The sequence below is a fragment of the Rhinatrema bivittatum genome, chromosome 16, assembly GCF_901001135.1.
Source record: "Rhinatrema bivittatum chromosome 16, aRhiBiv1.1, whole genome shotgun sequence".
Lineage (NCBI taxonomy): Eukaryota > Metazoa > Chordata > Amphibia > Gymnophiona > Rhinatrematidae > Rhinatrema > Rhinatrema bivittatum.
Window position 1 is genome coordinate 50882563 of NC_042630.1, and position 23709 is coordinate 50906271.

At 45.1% G+C, this 23709-nt stretch overlaps 1 protein-coding gene across 1 annotated transcript in view; it reads right to left on the bottom strand.

Moving 5' to 3' along the window:
• Positions 1 to 1207: 1207 nt before the first annotated feature.
• LOC115077656 (vomeronasal type-2 receptor 26-like) overlaps positions 1208 to 23709 on the bottom strand; it is a 150506-nt gene continuing 128004 nt past the window's right edge. The window contains exons 5-7 of the mRNA XM_029579952.1: positions 15130 to 15357; positions 12316 to 12442; positions 1208 to 2103 (exon numbers count right to left, since the gene is read on the bottom strand). Of these exons, the coding sequence (XP_029435812.1) occupies positions 1208 to 2103; positions 12316 to 12442; positions 15130 to 15357 (1251 nt within the window). The remainder of the gene's footprint in view (positions 2104 to 12315; positions 12443 to 15129; positions 15358 to 23709) is intronic.

Consider the following 23709-nt stretch of genomic DNA (forward strand, 5'->3'; position numbering starts at 1 on the left):
AGAATAGCAGGTACAAGGTCTATGGATATAAAATAAAGCAAACTTTGAACCTCAACCCTTTTGAGGGTTGAGGTTCTAGAAGACTGACACATGCGTTATAATTCTCCTTTCTACACCTATATCTATATTCTTCCATTATTTATTTATTTATTTATTTATTTAACAGTTTTTTATACCGACCTTCATAGTAAATTACCATATCGGATCGGTTTACAGTTTAACAAAGGGAAAACAAGAAGAGTAACAAATTAACGTAAATGAAAGATAACAATAAGTAGGAATAAGTCAAAAATTACAATCAACAAGGGGAGAGAACTTGGAAGCTTGCAACAAGCTGGAAGGAAGATAGGCCGGTAAAAGAAATTTTACCATAGAAAGTACAAGTTAAAAACTTAAAGACGGTGTTTTAACCTTAATGTCTCAGAGTCCATTTATTCCTTCATTGAAAAATGGAGTGCCAGACCGAGTAGCAATGAAGGCCAACTATTGATTGTCTGGTTCAGGGAAGGCTTGTTGAAAGAGCCAGGTCTTAAGTCCTTTTCTGAAAGTTAAAAGGCATGGCTCCAGTCTGAGGTTTGATGGGATACTGTTCCAGATCGATGGGCCTGCTATTGAAAAGGCTCTGTCTTTGGTCGTAACGAGGCATGAGGCTTTAGTGGGGGGAACATTCAGAGTGCCTTTGTACATGTCTCTAGTTGGTCTGATAGAAGAGTAGAGTTTGAGAGGTATTTCCAGGTCAAGTTGAAGTTGATGATGGATAGTTTTATGGATTAAGGTGATTGATTTGTATAGAATTCTGTAATTTACTGGTAACCAATGTAGATTCCTGAGAATTGGTGATATGTGATCGTGGCGGCTGGTACTGGTTAACAATCTTGCTGCCGCATTTTGAATCATCTGCAGCGGTTTAGTAGAGGATTTGGGAAGTCCTAGTAGCAGGACCTGCAGTAGTCTATTTTGGCGAACAGTAACGCTTGGAGGACTGTCCTGAAGTCGTGGAAGAATAAGAGAGGTTTAAGTCGTTTTAGGACCTGTAATCTGTAAAAGCAATCTTTTGTTGTTGTATTGACCATTTTCCTGAGGTTTATTGTTTATTATTGTTTTAGAATTTCTTGTAATTAATAACATTTCAAGGGAATACATAATTACTCAACTTTAGATTATCACAGAGTTAACTTTGCCATAATTTGCAGAAGAATTAGTAATTTCAGTTGCTTGTCAGGTACTTTCTGTGATTCCTATCAGGCCTCACTATAATAATGTAGCATTTGGGTATAAAGATACAGCCCAACAGTCCAGCACTAGAGGCCAGGATAGCAAACATCTCCACCACCACCATGTACTTGCCCCTGGTGCTCAGGTAGGTTGGGATGAAGGACACCCAAACACTGCAGAACACCAGCATGCTGAAGGTGATGTACTTGGCCTCATTGAAGCCTTCAGGTAGATTTCTTCCTAGAAAAGCTACTATGAAGCTGATACCAGCCAGAAGTCCCAGATAACCCAAGACACAGTAAAATGCAATTATTGACCCTTCATTGCATTCAATTAGTATTGTTCCAATTTCTGATTGCATGTTAAGATATGGGAATGGGGGAGCAGTGGCCAACCAGACAAGGCACACAACAACTTGAAGAATGGAACAAGAAAGGACAATAGAGTTTGAGACCCTGGAACCCAACCATTTCTGGAGTTTGCTTCCTGGTCTGGTAGCTTGGAAGGCTATGACCACAATGATTGTTTTTGCCAGTATGGAGGAGAGACAAATGGAGAAGATAATCCCAAAGGCAGGCTGTCGGAGTATGCAGGTCACCTGATCAGGACGGCCAATAAATAACAAGGAGCAGAGGAAGCAGAACATGAGGGAGAAAAGGAGAATATAACTGAGGTCACGATTGTTGGCTCTTACTATAGGAGTGTCCCGATAATTAATGAAGATTCCCAGAATGGCAGCAGTGATAAGGAAGAAGAAAATGCTGAAGAATGTCAAAGCTATCCCCAAAGGTTCATCATAGGTCAAATACTGAATTACTTTTGGGATACAGGAAGTTCTATCCTTATTGGGCCATTGATCCTCTGGGCATCTGGAACAGCTGTCCATATCTGTTAAGGAAAAAAATATGTCCTTAAGTCTGAACACTCAATATACTTCTAAAATATTTAGGAATATTACAGTGTTTGAATTATAATACAGATTAGACAATCAAAACATTTTGGAAACAGTATTCAAAAAGATCTATCTGCCTAATTCTGGATTTAGATGTCTAGATCCCCAAGGTGACAATTTCTCCTCACAGAGTGGATTCATGTATATGTCTAATTGTATTGTTATAATCTGTTCCTTTCACTCTGTGCTATCACATCACTCAGGAACTCATTTTGCACCTCCCATTTAGTCATCTACAACATGGTCTTCTTAGGCGTTTCACTGAGCCATCATTGCAATCTATTCAAAATCTGGCCACACAGCTTATATTCTTTCAGTGTCACTATGTCCTAGGGATGTGAATCGTTTTTCAACGATTAAAATTATCGTCCGATAATGTTTATATCGTCTTAAATCGTTATAGAACACGATACAATAGAAATTCTAACGATTTATCGTTAAAATCGTTAAATCGTGTTAGTGCGCACTAACTCGAGTTAGTGCGCACTAACTGAAAATGATACAAATAAACACTTTCCAGGTCACTGAAGGTCAGTTAGGAATGAATATGTGTTCCTATTGGCTGGCTGCCCTCTTATCTATTGATGTTACCAAGGTTACCACTGAGGTGATGGTTGGGGGGATGGGAAATGGAACTGGAAACTAACGAACACCAACAGAAAATGAAACAAAGTGTTCACACTTCCCAGGTCAGTAAAGGTCACTTAGGAATGAATATGTATGTATGTATTCCTATTGGCTGGCTGTGCTCTTATCTATTGATGTTACCAATATGGTTGGGGGGATATGAAATGGAAACAGTTGGAAGCTTGACAAAAAAAGTAATGTAATGATCAGCACTCACGTGACTAGAACTTGTTTGTTTATTATTTTTGTTAGCAGGCACCTGAAATGCTAGTGCATGTTGAATTTGCCAATCACTGTGCATTTTAGAAAGGTGGTCCTGGCTGGAACTGTACACAGTTCAAATATATGTAATTGATTGTTGGTAAGTGTATTTTTTAAGTAGCCACACTGGCACCAGTATGTTTACTTTTCCTCCTACTTAACTCACTAGCTCAGCTTTGTAAGAAGGGCTTCTCTGCTTGTGTGTTGTTTTTGTTTGGTGTGAGGAGAGCAGAAACATCAGATCTTTATTCAATCTACTACAGTCATCTCTTACAGTGCCCTATCCCTATTAATACCAGGAGTGTTGTGATCTTCCTGCACACAGTGCCCTAACCCTGATACCAGTCTGAGACAGCTCCCTCCCTGCATTACTAGTGAAAGGCTGGCTTCACAGAAAGGGGGGAGCTGCCTGACCCTCACTCCTGACTTCCCCCATGTCCCAGCTAGTGAATGGTGTGTGGGTGAGGGGGGGGGGGGGAGGATGGTGAAGTCTGAGACAGCTCCCTCCCTGCATTACTAGTGAGAGGCTGGCTTCACAGACAGGGGGGAGCTGCCTGACCCTCACTCCTGACTTCCCCCATGTCCCAGCTAGTGAATGGTGTGTGGGTGAAGGGGGGGGGGGGAGGATGGTGAAGTCTGAGACAGCTCCCTCCCTGCATTACTAGTGAGAGGCTGGCTTCACAGACAGGGGGGAGCTGCCTGCCCCTCACTCCTGACTTCCCCCATGTCCCAGCTAGTGAATGGTGTGTGGGTGAGGGGGGGGGGGAGGATGGTGAAGTCTGAGACAGCTCCCTCCCTGCATTACTAGTGAGAGGCTGGCTTCACAGACAGGGGGGAGCTGCCTGACCCTCACTCCTGACTTCCCCCATGTCCCAGCTAGTGAATGGTGTGTGGGTGAGGGGGGGGGGGGAGGATGGTGAAGTCTGAGACAGCTCCCTCCCTGCATTACTAGTGAGAGGCTGGCTTCACAGACAGGGGGGAGCTGCCTGACCCTCACTCCTGACTTCCCCCATGTCCCAGCTAGTGAATGGTGTGTGGGTAAGGGGGGGGGGGGGGGAGGATGGTGAAGTCTGAGACAGCTCCCTCCCTGCATTACTAGTGAGAGGCTGCCTTCACAGACAAGGGGGAGCTGCCTGACCCTCACTCCTCCGGGGTATTGTGATCTTCCTGCACACAGTGCCCTATCCCTGATACCAGGGGTGTTGTGATCTTCCTGCATGCAGTGCCCTATCCCTATTAATACCAGGAGTGTTGTGATCTTCCTGCATGCAGTGCCCTATCCCTGATATCGGGATGTGTGCAAGAAGATCACAACACCCCCAGTATCAGGAATAGGGCACTGTGTGCAGGAAGATCACAACACCCCCAGTATCAGGAATAGGGCACTGTGTGCAGGAAGATCACAACACCCCTGGTATTAGGGATAGGGCACTGTGTGCAGGAAGATCACAACACTCCTGGTATTAATAGGGATAGGGCACTGTGTGCAGGAAGATCACAATACCCCTGGTATCAGGGTTAGGGCACAAGTTCTAGTCACATTGACTGATCACATTACTTGTTTTGTCAAGCTACCAACTGTTTCCATTTCCCATCCCCCATATACTGTCAGTAGGAAACTTGGTAACATGAATAAATAAGAGGGCAGCCAATAGGAATACATATTCATTCCTAAACTGACCTTAACTGACCTGAAAAGTGTCAAATTGTATCATTTTCAGTTAGTGCGCACTAACTCCCAGGTAGTGCGCACTAACTCCTGTTAGTGCGTACTAACTCGAGTTAGTGCGCACTAATCGGAAAAAACGATTTTTAACGATTTTTTAACTAAAAAATCGTGCCTAAGACGATTTTCTTGCCCTGCCACACGATTTCTATCGTTAAGACGATATGGAAAACGATTCACATCCCTACTATGTCCATGTATCCCCTCTTTGTAAGTGACTACATTGCTTCTCCAGCTGCTTCAGCATACAGTTTAACCTTCCATTTTTTCCTTCAAATGCATTCATTCTACAGCTCCTCATTATCTATCATTTCTCCCTTATATCCTTTCTTTTTAACTCTGTCCATCAGGTAATTTACTCTTATCTGTAGCTCTCTCCTCCACCATCATTTCTCACCTCAGTACTTTCAACCTTGCTGCACCATATACCTGGATTATATACCTGAGTTGGTGCAGTAATGCTTCCTCTCCGGCCACAATAAAACCTGGTGTGAAAACAAACCTTCTTGAGGCTGCTTTTAAATCCTATCCACTTGTCTGCGATAAATAAACTTCCCATTGACTCCTGGATGTCATTTATTTTCATTTATTTGATTATAAACCTCTTTTAGCAGGGACTATCTCTTGTGATTATCTGTACAGTGCTGCATAATTGCATATGTCTAGGAGCAGTTTATAAATGATAAATAGTTGTAATATTAGCTGCAGTTTTAGTTGGCAGCTATTGATAACCAATCAAAATAATGTCCATTTTGTGGGCAAAGTTAGGAGAGGGAAAAATGTTAGTTTGTGAGAACTGATTTTCATCACTAGTTTCTGAACACAACTAGCCAAACTTAGTTGTAAATAGTGGAGGTTTAAATTTAGAAGTTCATGTTTTAGCTGGGTCAAGTTATATTGACATCAGCAACAATTTACCTTTCTTGGTTGTGGCTGTAATGTAGCATAAGATAGCTGGCTAAGACCTGGCTGACTTTCTTAAATGTTCTGCTAAAGGCTGAGAAATGTCCATTATTGATTGTTTTTCAAAAGCATAGCAGTTGTGTGTACAAGTCAATCACATATGCATATTTGTGATTTTCAGAAATCAAAATATTTCACAACATTGTATTAACTGCATATGTTTACCTTAGGAATTATGGGGGAATTCTAAGTGACTTCCTGAGATCATACTAAGGATTTGCAAACAGGAGAACTCAGTCCTTTTTAACAATGCATGCAAAGAGATGAAACCAAAGCTGCATCAACTTGTTCTGAAAAGATGGATCCATTTGGTAAAACTCTGTTATTTAAGCTCTCTGATCATTTTCTAATGGCTTATTGGACCCTAAATGATTTATTTGTTTCTTGATTTTATACCTCTCCATCTACAAAAGCTCAGTGTGATAATATATATTACGTTTAACAAGAATAGTTAACACTCTTTTAACTGAATAGCTGTCATTTATGGAAACACAATCATGTATTCAAACCTTACATATTGGAATAAAAAGAACTTCCTAATAACAGGCATTGCACCTGCACTATGCCCCTCAGCTTTGCTTACAAATATCACTCTTGCATATATTTTTATATAATCCTTAGTCCAATAATAGTCTCTCTTTTTTATTTTTCTAAATTGCAAGTAAAAGCTTTGAAAATCAAATCAAACTTTAGCTGGAAGAAACTACACTAATAATTGTTATGTGCCCTGCCCGCGCCCGGCCCACGCATGGGCCTGCTCACTAGGGGTGTGCATTCGGATTGACCGCATTAGTAAAACGCAACTCATATTTTTTTTTTACTTAAAAAATTGATTCGACATAAACGATCGGATTTCCCACATATCGAACATAGATATGTTCGATATGTGGGAAATCGCGATTGTTGAGCCAAAATAAAAATATAAACCCCCTCACCCTCCTTAATCCCCCCCCCCCCCCGACTTACCACAACTCCCTGGTGATGGAGCGAGGAGTGAGGACGCCATTTCTGCAATCCTTGGCGAGAAGCATGTGACGTCGGCGGCACGTCGAGTGACGCCGGCGTCACGTGATTCCCGGCTCGTTCGCGCCGGACGGCTCGTTCGGCCCAAAAAGAACTTTTGGCCAGCTTGAGGGGGTCAGGAGGCCCCCCCCAAGCTGGCCAAAAGTTCTTTTTGGGCTGAACGAGCCGTCCGGCGCGAACTTGCCGGGAATCACGTGACGTCGGCGTCACGTGATTCCCGGCTCGTTCGCGCTGGACGGCTCGTTCGGCCCAAAAAGAACTTTTGGCCAGCTTGAGGGGGTCAGGAGGCCCCCCCAAGCTGGCCAAAAGTTCTTTTTGGGCCGAACGAGCCGTCCGGCGCGAACTTGCCGGGAATCACGTGACGCCGCGTCTGAGTGACGCGGCGCCACGTGATTCCCGGCAAGTTCGCACCGGACGGCTCGTTCGGCCCAAAAAGAACTTTTGGCCAGCTTGAGGGGGTCAGGAGGCCCCCCCAAGCTGGCCAAAAGTTCTTTTTGGGCCGAACGAGCCGTCCGGCGCGAACGAGCCGGGAATCACGTGACGCCGCGTCACTCGACGTGCCGCCGACGTCACATGCTTCTCGCCAAGGATTGCAGAAATGGCGTCCTCACTCCTCGCTCCATCACCAGGGAGTTGTGGTAAGTCTGGGGGGGGGGGATTAAGGAGGGTGAGGGGGTTTACATTTTTTTTTTGCACATATGTACATATACCCAACTCATTGGATTTTTTTTATGTCCATATTGGCCGCAAGTGGGACCCCCTTTCGGACATAAAAAATATGAACATAAAATTTTGCTCTGCACATCCCTACTGCTCACCTTGCTAGCTCCTCTGCAGGTCATGGGTCAGCCTCCCCAGCAGCAGCCGTGAGCTCCTCTAGGCCTCGGCATCCCGCGGTGGCAGTCGCCGGGCCTTCCACTATGCAACAGGCCTCACGCTGGAGTTCGGCATCTCCCGTGGCATTGGCCATGCCCTTATGCACACGTGCACGCTCCGCCCGGTCTCTTGTAGGGCCAGGGGTGAGTCCTAGCTCCACGGCATGCCCTGATTGCCTTGACAATCGGGTCAGCACTGTAAGTGAACTAGTTTGTAAGGATGTGAATTGGTACCGGACTCGTTTCCGGTATCGGGTTCGGATAAAAACCGCGGGAAATCTTCGTTCCCGCAGCTTTTACCCATTTTAATCGGCTGTGTTATGCCGAAAAAAAAACACCCGACCCTTTAAATTGAATTCTTTCTAATCCCCCACCCTCCCGACACCCCCAAACTTTTTTAAATTACCTGGTGGTCCAGCGGGGGTCCCGGGAGCGATCTCCCGCTCTTGGACCGTTGGCTGCCAGTAAACAAAATGGCGCGACGGCCCTTTGCCCTTAGCATGTGACAGGGTATCCGTGCCATTGGCCGGCCCCTGCCACATGGAGTAATGGATGGCTGGCACCATCTTTAAAAATGGCGCGGACCATCCAGTGCTCCTACGATGTGACAGGAGCCGGCCAATAGCACCGATATCCCCTGTCACATGGTAAAGGCAAAGGGCCATTGGCGCCATTTTGATTAGTGACAGCCGACGGCCTGAGAGTGGGAGATCGCTCCCGGGACGCCCACTGGACCACCAGGTACTTTAAAAATTTGGGAGGGGTCGGGAGGGTGGGGGATTTGAAAAAATTAAATTTAAAGGGTCAGGGTGGGTTTGGGGGTTATTTTTAAGTGCCCTTTCTTCCCGCCCCCTCCCCCTAAAAAAAAACATTAAGAGAACCCCACAAAAGATTTTGTGGGCTTTTCCTATCGGGTTCAGGGGCCCCCCGAATTCTGACGAGTTTGAAAATATCTTCTGATATTTTCAATCGTCAGAAAAATGATTCACATCCCTACTAGTTTGCCTCTGCGTTCATAGTTTTGTCCCAATCTTGTTCCAGCCTTGTTCAAGTCTCATTCCAGCCTTGTTCCAGTCTTGTTCCAGTCTTGTTCCAGCATCTTTCTGTTCCAGTGTCCTTCTGTTCCAGCGTCCGTCTCTCTCATCTTCCCAGGTAGTACCCTTGGACTGTCCCTCTGGTATTGACCTTGGCCTGTTCCTCGACCATTCTGTCTGCTGCCTGGATCATGACCTCTGCCTGCCTTGTGACCTTGTCTGACCTCCGGAACCTGACCCCTGCCTAGTTGAGAACTCCTCGGACTGATCCTCGGATTCTGACCTCGGCTGCCATTGACCATGCCGCCTGATTCTGGCTCTGTCCCTTGCCTTGTCATCGCCTACGCTGTTCTGGTCTTCCTTGCTCCATCCGACATACAGCCTCGAGTCCGACTGCGCTCCCTTGATGTCCATGGGCACACCTCTCTACTACCACTCCAGGAGACCCTGCGAGGCCCATCTAAGTCCAAGCGGCCTGGGTCCCTACGGGCTCCACCCAGGGGGACCGCGGGCTTACAGTGGTGAAGCTCATCCTATCCTCTGTCTCCTCCAGAGATCTGCCCCGTGGGGTCAGGTGCTTCCTGATCCCTACCAGGGAGCCATTCTCCACTGCTCCATGACAAGGGTCACCTCCAAGCACAACAATAATTGTTGCAGCCGTATGATGATCTTACTTTAACTTTTATCTTATATAAGTGAAAATATTCACAAAATAGGTCCAAGAGCATAAAAAAATGCTCTTCTGATTACTTCTTTAATTACTGCATTCCCAACATGGTCTGTGTTTCAGAATTTTAAGAACATAAGAATATAAAAACGTGCCATACTGGGTCAGACCAAGGGTCCATCAATCACAGCATCCTGTTTCCAACAGAGGGCAAACCAGGCCACAAGAACCTACAGGTATTTCCTGTCTGTGTTTTCTTGAAATCAAACAGGAACCACAAACCACTGTTTGCATGAAGTAATGTTTCCTGGCATTGCTCCCATGAAGGTTCATATCATGATCCCTAGTTCTTCAGCTTCTTAAATTCATGTGCACCATTAATACTATTAATATTGTTTGTTCTCATCTCATATGTCTTTCCGTGCAGATACCATAATTATTAATTATTAATTTTAAAATATTTAAGGAATTATTAGGTAGGGAATGGCAAATAAAACAGTGGATATCATAATGCCTCTGTGAGACCACTCCTTGAATACTGTGTGCAATTCTTGTCACTACATTTCAGAAAAAAATATAGTTGCAGTGGAGAAAGTACAGCGAAGGGTGACCAAAATGATAAGTGGAATGGAACAACTCCCCTAAGAAAAAAGCCTAAAGTGTTACGCTCCACGATCGCAGACAGCTGCGACCACTGTTGCTCACCTCATTTTTCTCCACTCTGGTCCCGTTGGGAGAACTTGCAGCCTCTGCCAGATACCGCCGGCCTTGCTGCCTCCATTCCTGGGCCCTTCCGAGCAGCATGGACGCTGCCGACTGCCATCTTATCTTTGCGCGCTCCCGGGCCAGGTTTAACCACGTCATGGCGGGAACCTCAGGGGCATCCCCCTCAGATAACGTCACTCGCCTTGAATACTTAAGCCCGCTGGCCCAGACAACCTATGACTTGGCAACAAGTTCATCTTGCTGAATCCTCCTACTCTCACTCCAGTATTGTTCTGGTTCCTGCTTCCTTGGCGTGAGACTACCGGGTGCCCACTCCTCGGGGGCCTTTCCTCATCTCTTGGCTATCCGCTCCTCGGAGGGCCTTCGCCTGGACTTCAGCCTACCTCATTTCCCGAGGCTTTCTTTGGAACTTATCCTTGTCTCCTACCACTGTGAGTAACCATGCTGTAGTCTTCTTCTGTGATCTCTACTGCGGACCATTGTCGGATATCCCTAGAAGAACCTCACTGGTATACCCTGCTCTGTGGACCATTGCCAGATATCACTAGAGGAACCTCGCTGGTGTACCCCGCTCTACGAACCAGTGCTGTGATATCCTAGAGGAAACCTTGCCTGTACCCTGTTCTGTGGACCACTGCAGTGAGCTCCCAGCGAGGAACCCTCTTGTGTGCCATCTCTACAGGCCCGTGTAGCTACAGCGACTATACCATCCCTACTGCTGTGTATCCACAGGGATTGTACTTCTCTCAACACTCTCGCTCCTCGGGTAGTGTCACTCCTATTCCCAGTGACTCAGTTGATTCTGAGCTGAATCTGACCTCAGCAGTTGTGCTGTCGCTCCGTGGCCACTTCCAGGGGTCTCTCTCTCTCTCTCTCTCCTTTCTGCTCTACACTGCTGTATTCCATCCCACAGCCAAGACCTCGCCTCCCGACGGTGAGGCTCAGTGAGGCTCCTCCTCTGGGCAGTACCATTTCTCACCTCGGCCAAAGGGCCCACTCACCACAAATCCTAAGATAAAGAGGTTGGAGCTTTTCATCTTGGAGATGGCTGAGGGGGGATATGATAGAGGTCCATAAAACCATGAAAGGATTTGAAAGGTTAATGTAAATTTGTTATTTACTCTCTCAGATAATAGGACTAAGGGGCTCTCCATGAAGTTAGCAAGTAGCTCATTTAAAACAAATTGGAGAAAATTATTTTTCACTCAATGCATAGTTAAGCTTTGGTATTCATTGCCAGAGGATATGATAATGGCAGTAAGTGTAACTAGGTTTAAAGAAGGTTTGGATACTTCCTAGAGGAGAAGTCCATAAACTGCTTTAATCATTAAGGAATAGCAGCGTGGGATCTATTTAATGTTTAGGTACTTGCCGGGTACTTGCTAGGTACTGGTGACTTGGATTGGCTACTGTTGGACACAGGATGGTGGGCTTGATGGACCCTTTGGCTGACCCAGTATGACATTTCTTATGTTCTTATATACTCTTATGTACCATTTGGTTGACTGGATAGCTTTCATCCTGTTTCTATAATTTTTAAGAAATAGCTTCCAGAATTCAGCATGAATCTCCTTTTGAAGCCTTACCAATGACATGTATATTGGCATGAACACCTCCTTTTTCTTGCTACTTATTCCTTTCTCTCTGCAGCTCAGCCTCCATCTGGCCTCAATCACTACCTTGTTACATTGTTTCCCCACATGCAGATCATCGGACCCTATCAGCCCAAGGTCTTATTCTTGGTTCATGTACATCAGTCCTTCAGCCGCCATGAAATACGGCTCATTTGATTTTTGCAGCTCAAATCCATTAAGAATAACTGAGCATGCTATAATAAAAATGAAAGAAACATTGAAACCCAAAAAAAATCAGAGAGAAGAAAAAATAAAAAAATAAATAAGACCTTCCGGGGCTTCCTGTGCAGAGGCACTTCATGGCATTGAATCCTTTCTGTCAAAATATAAACTCCTTGAGGTTTCTCAGATCACTTCTCACTCTCTACTCTCTCAGGACTGTCTACTCTGAAACCAATATTAGTGGACAGTGCATTTATAATTTCATTGTAAACTATAATAACTGTTATAATTTGTATACAAAAAATTAAACTTACCGAGGAATAACTGAACATGCTATATGGAAATTTGTTCTTTTTCATAAGCTTTTGAAGACATTTAAGTTTTATATCAGTGCTCAAATTGAAGAATTTGTAGCTGTGATCCTTCCACATTTTACATCATATCACCTACCAGTCTGGTTGGAGGCCTCTCCATCTGGACAAGGAATACAATCATAGCAGCAGATGGGGTTTTCTTTACTTGTTAATTTCCTGAATCCTGGAGGACAACTCTGACTGCATTTGGACTGTGGCGGTGTCTAAATATTGAGAAAAACATCTGGTAACTTGGGCTATAATTTTTTCTACTTTCAACTCAAACCATTTATTTTGACGAATTCCTTTTCAAAGTGCTCAGCAGTTTATGGTGGTGAGCAATGAGCACTATTTGATAAACTATAAAATGTGAAACACGTTTCCATCTGGAATCAGAGGTTTCAGTTTATCTGGGAATGAATCATTTCCTGTGAACAAAAGCTATAGTTGAACTTTGAATTAAAGAATTGGCATCAAAAGCATAGAACAATATTTCTGCTTCCTCCATGAACTTTTAAATTGCCATTGGCTGCTAAGAGAATACGGTTGTTGGTGATCATTTCTATAAGAATAACAGAAAAAGTATTGGACTTCATGGAAGGAATGGAAGTTACTGAAATCCTTGAGGGCCTCTAAGTGAATGCCCATCTGTCTGATTTAATTTCCCTGTGGTCCTTTTTAACATTCTCCAGGTATAAATTCTCGCTCTCTTATACATTAAAATAAGATTTATAAAGTCTGTTGCTCTTTATGCTAGCATTTGTGGCAGCTAATCCAAAGCAGCTCTTCTGACCATTTCATAATATTATGAAGTAGTGAAGGGCATTCATGAGAATCGAAATAGGAACATGATAAATTCCATTTAAATCACTGCAATGCTCCACTCCACTTCCATTTAAATCACTGCAATGCTCCACTACATTTAAAAAAAGACTCAAGACTTGGTTATTCAACCAAGCTTTCCCATAACATCAACCTGCGAAATATCCCTGCCAATATCCCCTCACTGGTAACACGCTAGAGAACTATATAGATCTTCTCTAGAAATCACATGATCTTTGGCAGTCTCTTATCTTTGGCAGTCTATCATTAAAACCCAGTCTCTTATCTTCGGCAGTCTATCATTAAAACCCAGCCTCTAGCCTATATTAGGCACCGCTCATGTTAATTATGTTATTACCCCCATATATCTTAATCCAAGTTAATTCGACCTGTTCATTGTAAGACATTTACTTGTCATTGTTGTTATTGTTTAAAATGTAAACCGAATTGATCAATAATTTTGTTATTGGAAAGTCGGTATAGAAAAATGCTAAATAAATAAATAAATAAATAAATTTCCTCAGAATCTCATTTCAATTTGAAGACCTATTAAAAAAAAGTTGCCAATTGGGCCAAGGTCTCACGTAGGCATACACCCAAAGGAACGGACCCAGTCTATGCCCAAGCTTGACTCTGGCACCTTGGTCTGGCCCCCAAAGCTGGGTTCTTGGCCCGGACCCAGGTCTAATGTTGGGAACCAACACCTGAACCTCAGTCTAGACCAGGAACTGGACCAATGCCTGATGATGCAACCCAACCTGGATGCTGGGTCCCAATACTGGGGACTTGGCTTGGGCTCAGGCCCAATGCTTTTGCCCATCCCAGAGGCCACAACCTAGGCCTGGGCCTGGTCCCAGACTCAATGCCACGGCCCAACCCGAAGACTGGGTCCCAACACTGGGGTTGAGGCTCAGATTCACACTCTACACCAGGGCCTAGGGTCAGGCCCAGGCCCAGGCCCATAGCCCATGCCTCAGAGCTCCTCTTCAATGTTTTCTTTTTTGGCTGTCTTCCCCAACTGATGCCATCCACTGGGGTCATTGCTCCATTTTGATATACGGCAGCTAATTCAATTGTTAAGTCCAGTGTAATGATTCCAGCAGACTGCATCAGATGGAGAAGAAGACCCAAAGAAAGATTACAATGAAGAGAAGCTCTGAGGCCTGGGCTCTGGCCCTAGACCTGACCCTATGCAAAGGCCAAGACCTAGTATTTGGACACAGCCTTCAGGACTTTACCTCCAGGGCAAGCCCCGACATTGGGGCCCAGCCTCTGGGATCATCCATGGCATCAGGCCTGGTTCCAGGTGCTGGCTTAGACTGAGGCCCACACATTTGGACTTGGTCTCTAGGCTACATCCTGGAGTCAGGCATGAATGCAGGCAGAGACCTTGGAATTTAGCCCCAGCATCTGGGCTGGGCCATTCCATTGGATCTGGGTCCAGTCCTTGGCCTAGGCATAGAACAAGGTGTCTGAACCTGACATCCGGGTCTGGCTGAAACATTAGGGGTCCTGTCCTAAGCCAAGGCACAGGCATTAGGTCCAGACCACCAAGTCCCGACTTGCCTAGGGCCTAGGCCAAGGTCATGGTATTCTACTGCAACCTAGGTCTATGAAAGGAAAAGGCATTAGAACTAGCTAATCCCAAATACCTAGGCCCAGTATGATGCCTCAACCTTGTATAGGTTTAGGCTGTTGCAGATAGCCAAGACCTTGGTCTCAGCTCCACACAAGGCCTTGGCTTGGGCCAGGCCCTAGGTCTTGTCTGCTGATCCCCCTCAGACTGGGTAAGTGGACATCAAGGAGGATCATGGCCCTGGTAATTTACTGGTGGGAGAGATGAGTGGGAGGCACAGGAAACCCCGGAAGGTCTCATTTATTTTTTCTTCTCTGATTTTTTTTGGGTTTCAATGTTTATTTCATTTTTATTAAACTGAAGCAACACAATAAACATTACATGAAACAAAGTTTGTGGGGGAAACAGGTCCTGAAAATGAAACAAAACTTTCCCCTCTTCACACCACTGTTATGAATGACATTTTCATGTTTCAATGATTTCTTTCATGCTGTAATGTGACTTAATTCTGACCTGGGTGAATGCACTTTCCCATATGATCGCCTTCTCATTGATAGTGAAATCCTGTCCCGAGGGAGCATTTGGGTTATAACCTCCAACAACTTCAGTATTATGTATCCCTTTGGCTAGAAAGACTGGGTTTATAATATAATATCCCATGGAGTAGTCACCATTCTCATCAAAAGAGAGATCTTCACCCAGAATGTTCTTAACGTGGAGGTTCCTCAGATAATGATGGAGCTAAAGAAAGAAGGATCATTTTTCAGGAGTGTCCCAAAATGGAGAGTGGTTCAAATATTTTCAAGAATATACAATATATATTTTCCCCTATTTGTGTTTAATTAGATAAAATTATATATAATAAATGATATCAGTCATTTACAAACTAAAATAAAAAATATCCTAGACTGAATATCCAGAGGATACAAATGTATTTTAGGACTCCATTCCATTATATTTCTATATTACTAATTTGAGCAATAAAAAAATAAAGCTCTGTTTTAATTTAGTTTATTTTTGTTTGTTTGTTTTTTTTAATTTTAGAACATAAGAACTTAAGTTTTGTCATACTGGGATAGACCATCAAACCCAGTAACCTTTTCAACAGTGGCCAATTGAAGTCACAAATAACTGGCAGGATCCCAATAGATTGATAGATTCCATGTTGCTTATCCCAGCAATAAGCAGTGGATATCCTACTAGTCCATCTTAATAATGCATTATGGTTATTTTATCCAGGAAAGTGTCTAAAACTTTTTTAAAGCAAGCTAGAATAACAGCTTTCACCACTTCATTCAGCAACAAATTCTAGAGTTTAATTATGCGATGAATAAATAATATTTTCTCCTATTTGTCTTAAGTATATCACCTAGTAACTTTGTTGAATATCCCCTAGTCTTTGCACTTTTTGAAAGAGTAAACAACTAAATTGAGTTCACCCATTCCATTCCACTTATTGTTTTATAGTCCTATATCATATGTCCCTTTAGCCATCTTTTCTGCAAGCTGAAGAGTCTTAACCTCTGTAGCCTTTCCTCTTAGGAGAAAATTTCATCTCCTTTATCATTTTGGTTGCCCTTTTCTGTACATTTCTTAATTCCACTATGTCTTTTTTTAGATGAAGTGACCATTTATTTCCCATGTGAATGTGAGGCATTCAAACTACTTTCAAAAACAGTGCTCACTGTTTCCATGGATATTTGAAAATTTAGATTGTATGAATAAATCTTTAAAATCCACTGAAATAAAACATTTGATCCTTAGCACCTGGTTTTTATATGCAAATTTAGCCATAAAGGGGCAACCTTAAACTATCTGCAAGGTATGGTTGTACTTTATATCCCCATACATTGCACCAATTTTCAAAGAAGGAAAGAACATGGACACTTTCTCTTAGAAAATAGCCTATGGGAAAAGCATCTGAACCAGCAATAGTGTACACCCAGTCCCAAGCCCCACTATGACCCTGCTGCACATGGATAAAGCCTTATATATTGTGGGCTCTGAGGGAGTATACAAAAGACTCCCTCAAACCTCTTTAAAACCCCAGCTAGAGCCTTCTTCCCCAGTCCACCTTAAGATGCAGACACATACTTTATTCTTGCCATTTCACTGAGAAGCTCGTTGCTCTCTGTTGAGCTCTCTGAGTTGTTTGGGGAGGAGGTGTTACTCAGAGCTAGTCTGAGTGTTTCAAATATGTATTTAATTGCTTGCTACTTTGATAGAATTTTCCATTGAAAAAGATATTTGTTAGTTTTTGCTTCTGTGCCAGCCAGGCTTTATTTTTTTAACTGCACTTCTTTTTTATTGAACTCATACTGTCTCTCCCACTGAGACAAGCTGCCAGCAGTGACATTTTGCTGCTGATCTTACCCTCCTGGGGAAGGTTTCAGGCAGGGTATGGGGTGGGAGATAGTGTGAGAGTTGGTGGCTGTTTGGAAGTTGGTATTTTCAAAGAACAAGCAGCATCACTGTAGGAATTGGGCTTCCTCGGGCTTCCAGTCTTGTGTGTGTGTGTGTGTGTGTGTGTGTGTGTGGTTTTCCAGACTCACATATATTGGTACAGAGGTGTTCATTCACCAATAAAGAAATAATTCTTTTAATTGAAATCCCTAGTAGGCAGTGGCATTAAATCCATGATGTCAGGGAAAGGTACACATGGTCGAGTGATTGCGACTGACAGAGGAGGCACTTCAAAAGGCAGTGCCAGTCCCCCATTAAAGTTAAAAAAGGAGCTGTTCCAATCTAAAATGTTTGGAGGGGCAGGCAGTTCCAGCCGGAAAAAACTGAAATTTAAAGATGATGCACCACCAGTCACCACCTGTTTCTGACCTTATTGTTTTGGAGGGGAGGGGAGGCTGAGTCGTGCAAGAGAAAAGGGCAAGACCCAAAAGCAGCAGTGCAACAGCAGACTCTAGTTAGCACCCACAATGTAGCACAGACACTGTTTGCTTCTGATTCCGATGAAGAATATCTTGTGTGAGTTTGTCATCATCAGAAATGGAAGAATTAATAGGTGAAGAAGGTTTAGGAGGATTTTTTTAGTTCTGTCTTAGTCTCCACTTCAGTGCTGGAAGGGAGAGATGAAATTGATGATGAGGAGGAGGAAGAACAGTCAGCGCAGGCACAGAGTATGACTGATGCCCCTTGGCATTTTATTTATTTATTTTATTTAAAAACTCTTCTATACCATCGTTGAGATAGATAACCATCACAACGGTTTACAAAAACGCACGATAATGAAAAATATGAGTGGTATAGATTACAAATTAACCATGTGCCATCATGGAGTGGTAACAATTTATGCCCTGTGTAAGTTAAGCTTGTTTGTTAGGAACATATTAGGCGGTTTTGATTTAATATTAAAATTAATTTGTAGGTTACAAGTAATAACTTCTAGTTTGGTGTGCCCTTCTCAGGGTGCACCCACTACTTCAACTCCAGAGCCAGCATCCACCCCGAAGGCTATAGAGAAGGGATCACGTAAGAAATCTGTGATCTGGAGCCACTTTAAAGTGACAGAAGGCCCGCGTTTTGCTCAGTGTAATTACTATGCCAGGGCTATTAGCAGAGGCAAGAAAATGGGACATCTAACTAATGTTGGCATGATGCATCATATGCAGAAGCAACACCCAACAGTACTGACATCTGGCGATAGTGGCAGTACCAGTCAGGGGACCCCTTTTTCAGGCAGCATAAAGTGGTTGAAAAGGAGCAGTCACCCCACAACCTCAGCCCCTTCTAGCAGTCAGGTGGCAGGCCAGCAGCCCCCTTCCATATGCCAGAAGCGACAAACCACCATGGAGGAAATGGGGTGGTGTTCGGTAATGCTATCCTGGGGAAGGAGGCAGGCAGCCTCAAATGTTGTAACCAGGAGCATTGGGGAAATGATTGCACTTGATGACCAGCCCTTGCAGGAGGTGGAGAATGTGGTTTCAAGCATTTGCTGAAGGTCTTAGTTCCAAATTACAAAGTCCCCTCCAGAACCACATTTACCATAAAGGTCATCCACAGCCTGCGCAGCCAGTGTTGCAATCACATCCAAGCACTGCTAGCTAAGGCAGAGGGCAGTGTACATTTCACCTGTGATATCTAGTCCACACTGAATGCAGCACACTTTTACCTCTTCCTGTCAGCACACTGGTGGGACCCTGGCTGAGGCAGGGGCAGGCAGCAGCTTTATTAGTGAACAAGTATCAGAGTGGAGGTGGGCTTTATTGCATATTCACCTAATGGACGAGGCCCATACCTCAGCCAATTTTCTAGCATGCATCAGACAGATGCTTGTGGGCTGGCAGCTACACCAGTGAGACAGGAGTCTTCAGGCAGGGTTCTTTGTCACAATGGTGGAAAAATGGTAAAGGCAATATCCGATGGGCGCTTTCGGAACATCCAAAGTTTTGCACACACTCTGCACCTGGTAGTGAAGTCAACTCTGGGGTTGGAGTCCAATCACCAAGAGAATGAATACCTGCATACGTTAATACACAAGGGCAGGAACATAGCAGCACTTTTCCATAGAAGTGTGAAGGCGGGGCAGGTTCTCCGTGAAAAGCAGACTGATTTGAGGATGCCTCACAAGCGTCTCATTCAAGACTTGGCACCCGGTGGAATTCTACCTATAAAAAGCTGCAGAGCTGTTACAATCCCCCCCTGTTGCTGCGCTACAGGAGGTATCTCACCTTTCCACTGGAGGCCGCTTTGAAGCCAGGGCCTCACCTGTGTACCATCCAGGATTTGCTCCAGGGCCTGGGAGGCCTAGCTGTTCCTGAGGCCTGCCTGTGGCTTGCTGGCTGGGTTTGGACTTCCTGGTTTGGCCACGCCCTTCCCCCTAGGGGCCGGCCCGCAGCTCTCCACCTCAGTTATAGGGCCAGCGAGGGGCGGTCCAAGTGAACTCCTCCCAGGGAGTTGCCCGCATACAGCTGTATAAAAGGACTTTCACTTCAGTTCCTGCTTGCCTTTGGATTGAGCCTTACAGTCGTCTGTACCTCTTCCTCGATCCAGGTCCTCCGTGGTCGTGTTTGCTTCGATGGCTCCCTGTCCTGTCTATGCCTGTTGCCCTGATGTCTGTTCCAGATATTCCTGATGTCTGTTCCTGTTCCAGTGCCTGATCCAGTTCCTGATGTTCCTACCTGCTTTAGGCTTCCAGGAGTGCAGCAAACCTGCTTTAGGCTGCCAGGAGTGCAGCAACCTGCCCTACCTTGACTGCCAGGAGTGCAATAACCCACCGCTTCCTCTTCCCTGCGCTTGTCCGCTCCCGCGTTTGTAGGACAGGGTGGTCCGTGACCAGTCCAGCCGTGCTGGCTGTGTAGGGCGCCCTGAGAGACAGTGCCCATGTCTTGTTTCAGCCCTTGTCTTTGATGTCTTGCTTCAGCCTCGTCTAGGATGTCTTGCTTCAGCCCCCGTCTGACGTCTTCCATGTTCTAAGGACTCTGTCTGCCCTCGTCCTCTGTCCGGCCTGCCCCCCTATGTCGTTACCCAGTGGCAGGTCCGAAAGGGCTTGGAACAGTCAGAAGACTGTTCATCAACCAACATTGCATTGTTAATTGCCATGGGCATGCAAGTCCGGCTGAGGGTCAGACTCCGCTCCTTACCCCCTGCTTCAGTACCCGCCTGGCTCACCATGCCTGCATCGGTTCACCTCCCACGGTGTGGCTTGGGGCTCCCCCTAAGTCTTGCCGTGGCCCAAGGGCTCACCACCTGCTTAGAAACGACCGCGCTCCTCGCGCTCGTAACAGCAAGAGCTTAGTGGAACAGCAGACACCCCTTCATGACCTTTCTGTGGAAATGGACATAGGTGTGGAGAGTCCCCTAGGGCATCATGATTAGTTAGTCATTAGTCAGTTTGTAAAATCCTGCAGCCCTTCAAGGATGTCATGGAGGAGCTGAGTTCCAGAAGTGCCACCTTGACTGACATTATCCCTATAGTTAATTTTCTGGAGGAAACTTTGGAGGGCTTTAAACAGGAAGAGGGAATGACAGCAGAGGTGCTGCATTGTCTGGACTTGTTGCAGAAGCAGGTGCAAGAGAAATTATGACCTTTAACAAAATACCGCAGATACATGCTCGCAACAGACTGTGATCCCTGTGTGAAAAGGAAACTCACCCTATTGTCTCACATTTGTGAAGGACCTGCTGTTAGGAAATGTCTGTGAACAGACGCGCCATAGGTAGAGACAGATTAGGCATGAAGCAGAGGAGGAAACAGGGGAAACTTCAGAGAGTAGTACAATCCCAAACAGGAGTGGCAGTCTGTCAGCGACAGCTAGTACTTCCCCCTCCACTTCAGTACGCCAAAGCCATGTTGCCCCTAAAGAATCATCAGTTCTGGAATGGGCTAGAGTGAAAGCAGCTGGCATGAGTGACTCTCAGCCCAACCAAGCAAAGGAGACACCAGCACAAATGTCAGTGAGAAGGTATCTCCAAGAACCTATAGAGGACAAGCAGACAGATCCGCTGGCCTATTGGGCACACAAGTCTACTGTCTGTCCACACCTAGCCAAAGTGGCTCAGGGATATCTGTCATGTTCACCAACCAGTATGCCCAGTGAATGTGTATTTTCAATGACAGGGGATATCATGAGCCCTCACCACTCAAGGCTGGCACCAGAGTTGATGGAAATGCTAGTGTTTTTGAAAGTAAACCTGCCTTTGCTTGGGTTTCCAGATTTTCCCTGTGAATGCCAAGATGAATAAAAGTAATTGAAAGCCTTGAAGCAGCTCCAAATGCCTCCTATGCTCCAGATAATATCAGCACATGAACCTGACCCCAAACTCGGTGCCTTTCTGTCCATCCCTTACATCACTACAAGGGCCTGACCTCAAATGCTGTGCCTGTCCATCCAGCCCTTATGTCCCTACAAGGGCTTGACCTCAAACGCTGTGCCAGTCTGTCCACTTTCCAGCCTTTATGTCCCTCGTGCTCCACTCTAGGGACCATCCCTTTCCAGGGAGCCCTTTCTTGCTTAAAGGAAAGGGAACTCTCCTCAGGTGTAACCTATCTCTTAGCACCAGCTGACCCATGTTGAACTTCTGTTCACATGGAAACCTCTTCCACCTAGACTCATTACACTTTGAAGGCTTGTGCTCCACTCTAGGGGCCAACCCATTCTAGGGAGCCCTTTCCTGCGCAAAGGAAAGGGAACTCTCCTCAGGTATAGCCAGCCTATCTCTTAGTACCCTCTGCTGACCCATGTTGAACCAGAACCACTGTACACATGGAAACCTCCTCCACCTTGGCCTTCAAAATTCTCATTTGAATATCTGCTATCTCCACCAGATTTTAATAGGCCAGCAAAAGCTCACTAGATGGCAATGGAACCACCACACACTGGGGGTGAACCCATTCTAGGGAGCCTTTTCCTGCAAAAAGGAAAGGGAACTCTCCCCAGGGCTCTTGTTTGAATATTTGCTACTATCACCATGATCTGCAACCACAGCAGCTCCTCCCCACCCAGGCATAGTTCATCATGTTTCAGGTTCTATCACGCTTGTTAGACTCCTTGGTCTTTGTTTCAAGATGGGTCGGGTGGACATTATGCCCCGGTTGACAATTGCACCACATGCTAAGCCTCATCTTGTCTTGCCCCTATCAAAATCACAGTGACCTGACTACCTAAGCTCTGCCAGCCTGTGTTGCCCCTATCAAAATCACAGTGACCTGAATACCTCAGCTCCACCAGCCAGCTTGCCCCTATCAAAACCACAGTGACCTGACTACCTCAGCTCTGCCAGCCTGTCTTGCCCCTATCAGCTTTCTGCCACTCTGCCTTGCTGCCATATACCAGACGACTCACTCTACTCCTTATGGTGTTCTTGCCACTATCATGGTTCCTCAGTGTGTTGCTTGCTATTTTACCCCTTCATTGTGCTGTTGGATGTTGATGCCACTTGTCTTGCCACTTTGCCTATCATGCTGTCTTTGAGGGTTCATGCAACTGTTATCGGTGCTGGCTTTTGAAGCTGTGGTGTGTTTATTGATACTCTCGCTGCTGCTTTGCACCTCTGTTAAAGCACTCTTGCCACTTCTGGTACCCCTTTGCCCCTTTACAGTGCCTTAGGCTATTCATGCAACTTTGGTGCCACTTTGCCACAGCCTAAGTACCTTGGAATTCTTTTCTCATTCTGATGATTGCTCCCATAAGTTTCATCAGAATTGATAAGAAAACCCCAATTCAACAGAAAAAATAGGCTGCAAATACTTCCCCCATTGTCTTTAATGGCAAGAGAAAAATGCATGAAACTAATGGACAAATCAGTTTTTCCCCCTATGAAACCAATGAAACGCATTTGGGTCCCAGCGAAACAAAAAACAAATCGAAACATCCCTATTTGCAGGTCCAAACAAACCAGCAACACACACTGTGGAGCAAGTGCCTTAGCAGAACACCTTTTTGACTCAAGTGGCACTGTCGGTGCAAATGGTGGTGGCTAAACATCTTCTGTTAGCCATGATCATACTGGAGAGGACACTGACAGCTTCTTAAAGAATTTTGAGTGGACTATTAGACTGACCAGCTGGCCTTAGGACAGGTAGACGACCTACCTAGGTAAGATACTAATTGGAGATTGTAAAGCTGCTTTCCAGAATGCAAACCCCGTTAGCACAACCACATATCAGGAAGTTAAGACTGCCATTCTTCTGAGAGCTGGGCTCACCCCAGAGTTCTATCGACAATGCTTTCAGTCCAGTTTCCTGCAGCCTGGGGAGAATCCAAGAAATCTTTTCCATAGACTTTGTGATGTCACCTGGAAGTTGCTTCATCAGGAGGGGAAACCTGGTCAGGAGGTCACCAAGATTATTCTCTTGGAACAATTCCTAGGTGACCTCGGACAGCCCCTGTGGCATTGGGTCTACCAACAACTGAATCGGACACTGGAAAAGGCGCTGGAAGTGGCTGAGGCCTACTACCATAAAAACATAAGAACATGCCATACTGGGTCAAACCAAGGGTCCATCAAGCCCAGCATCCTGTTTCCAACAATGGCCAATCCAGGCTATAAGAAACTGGCAAGTACCCAAAAACTAAGTCTATTCCATGCTACTGTTACTAGTAATAGCAGTGGCTATTTTCTAAGTCAGCTTAATTAATA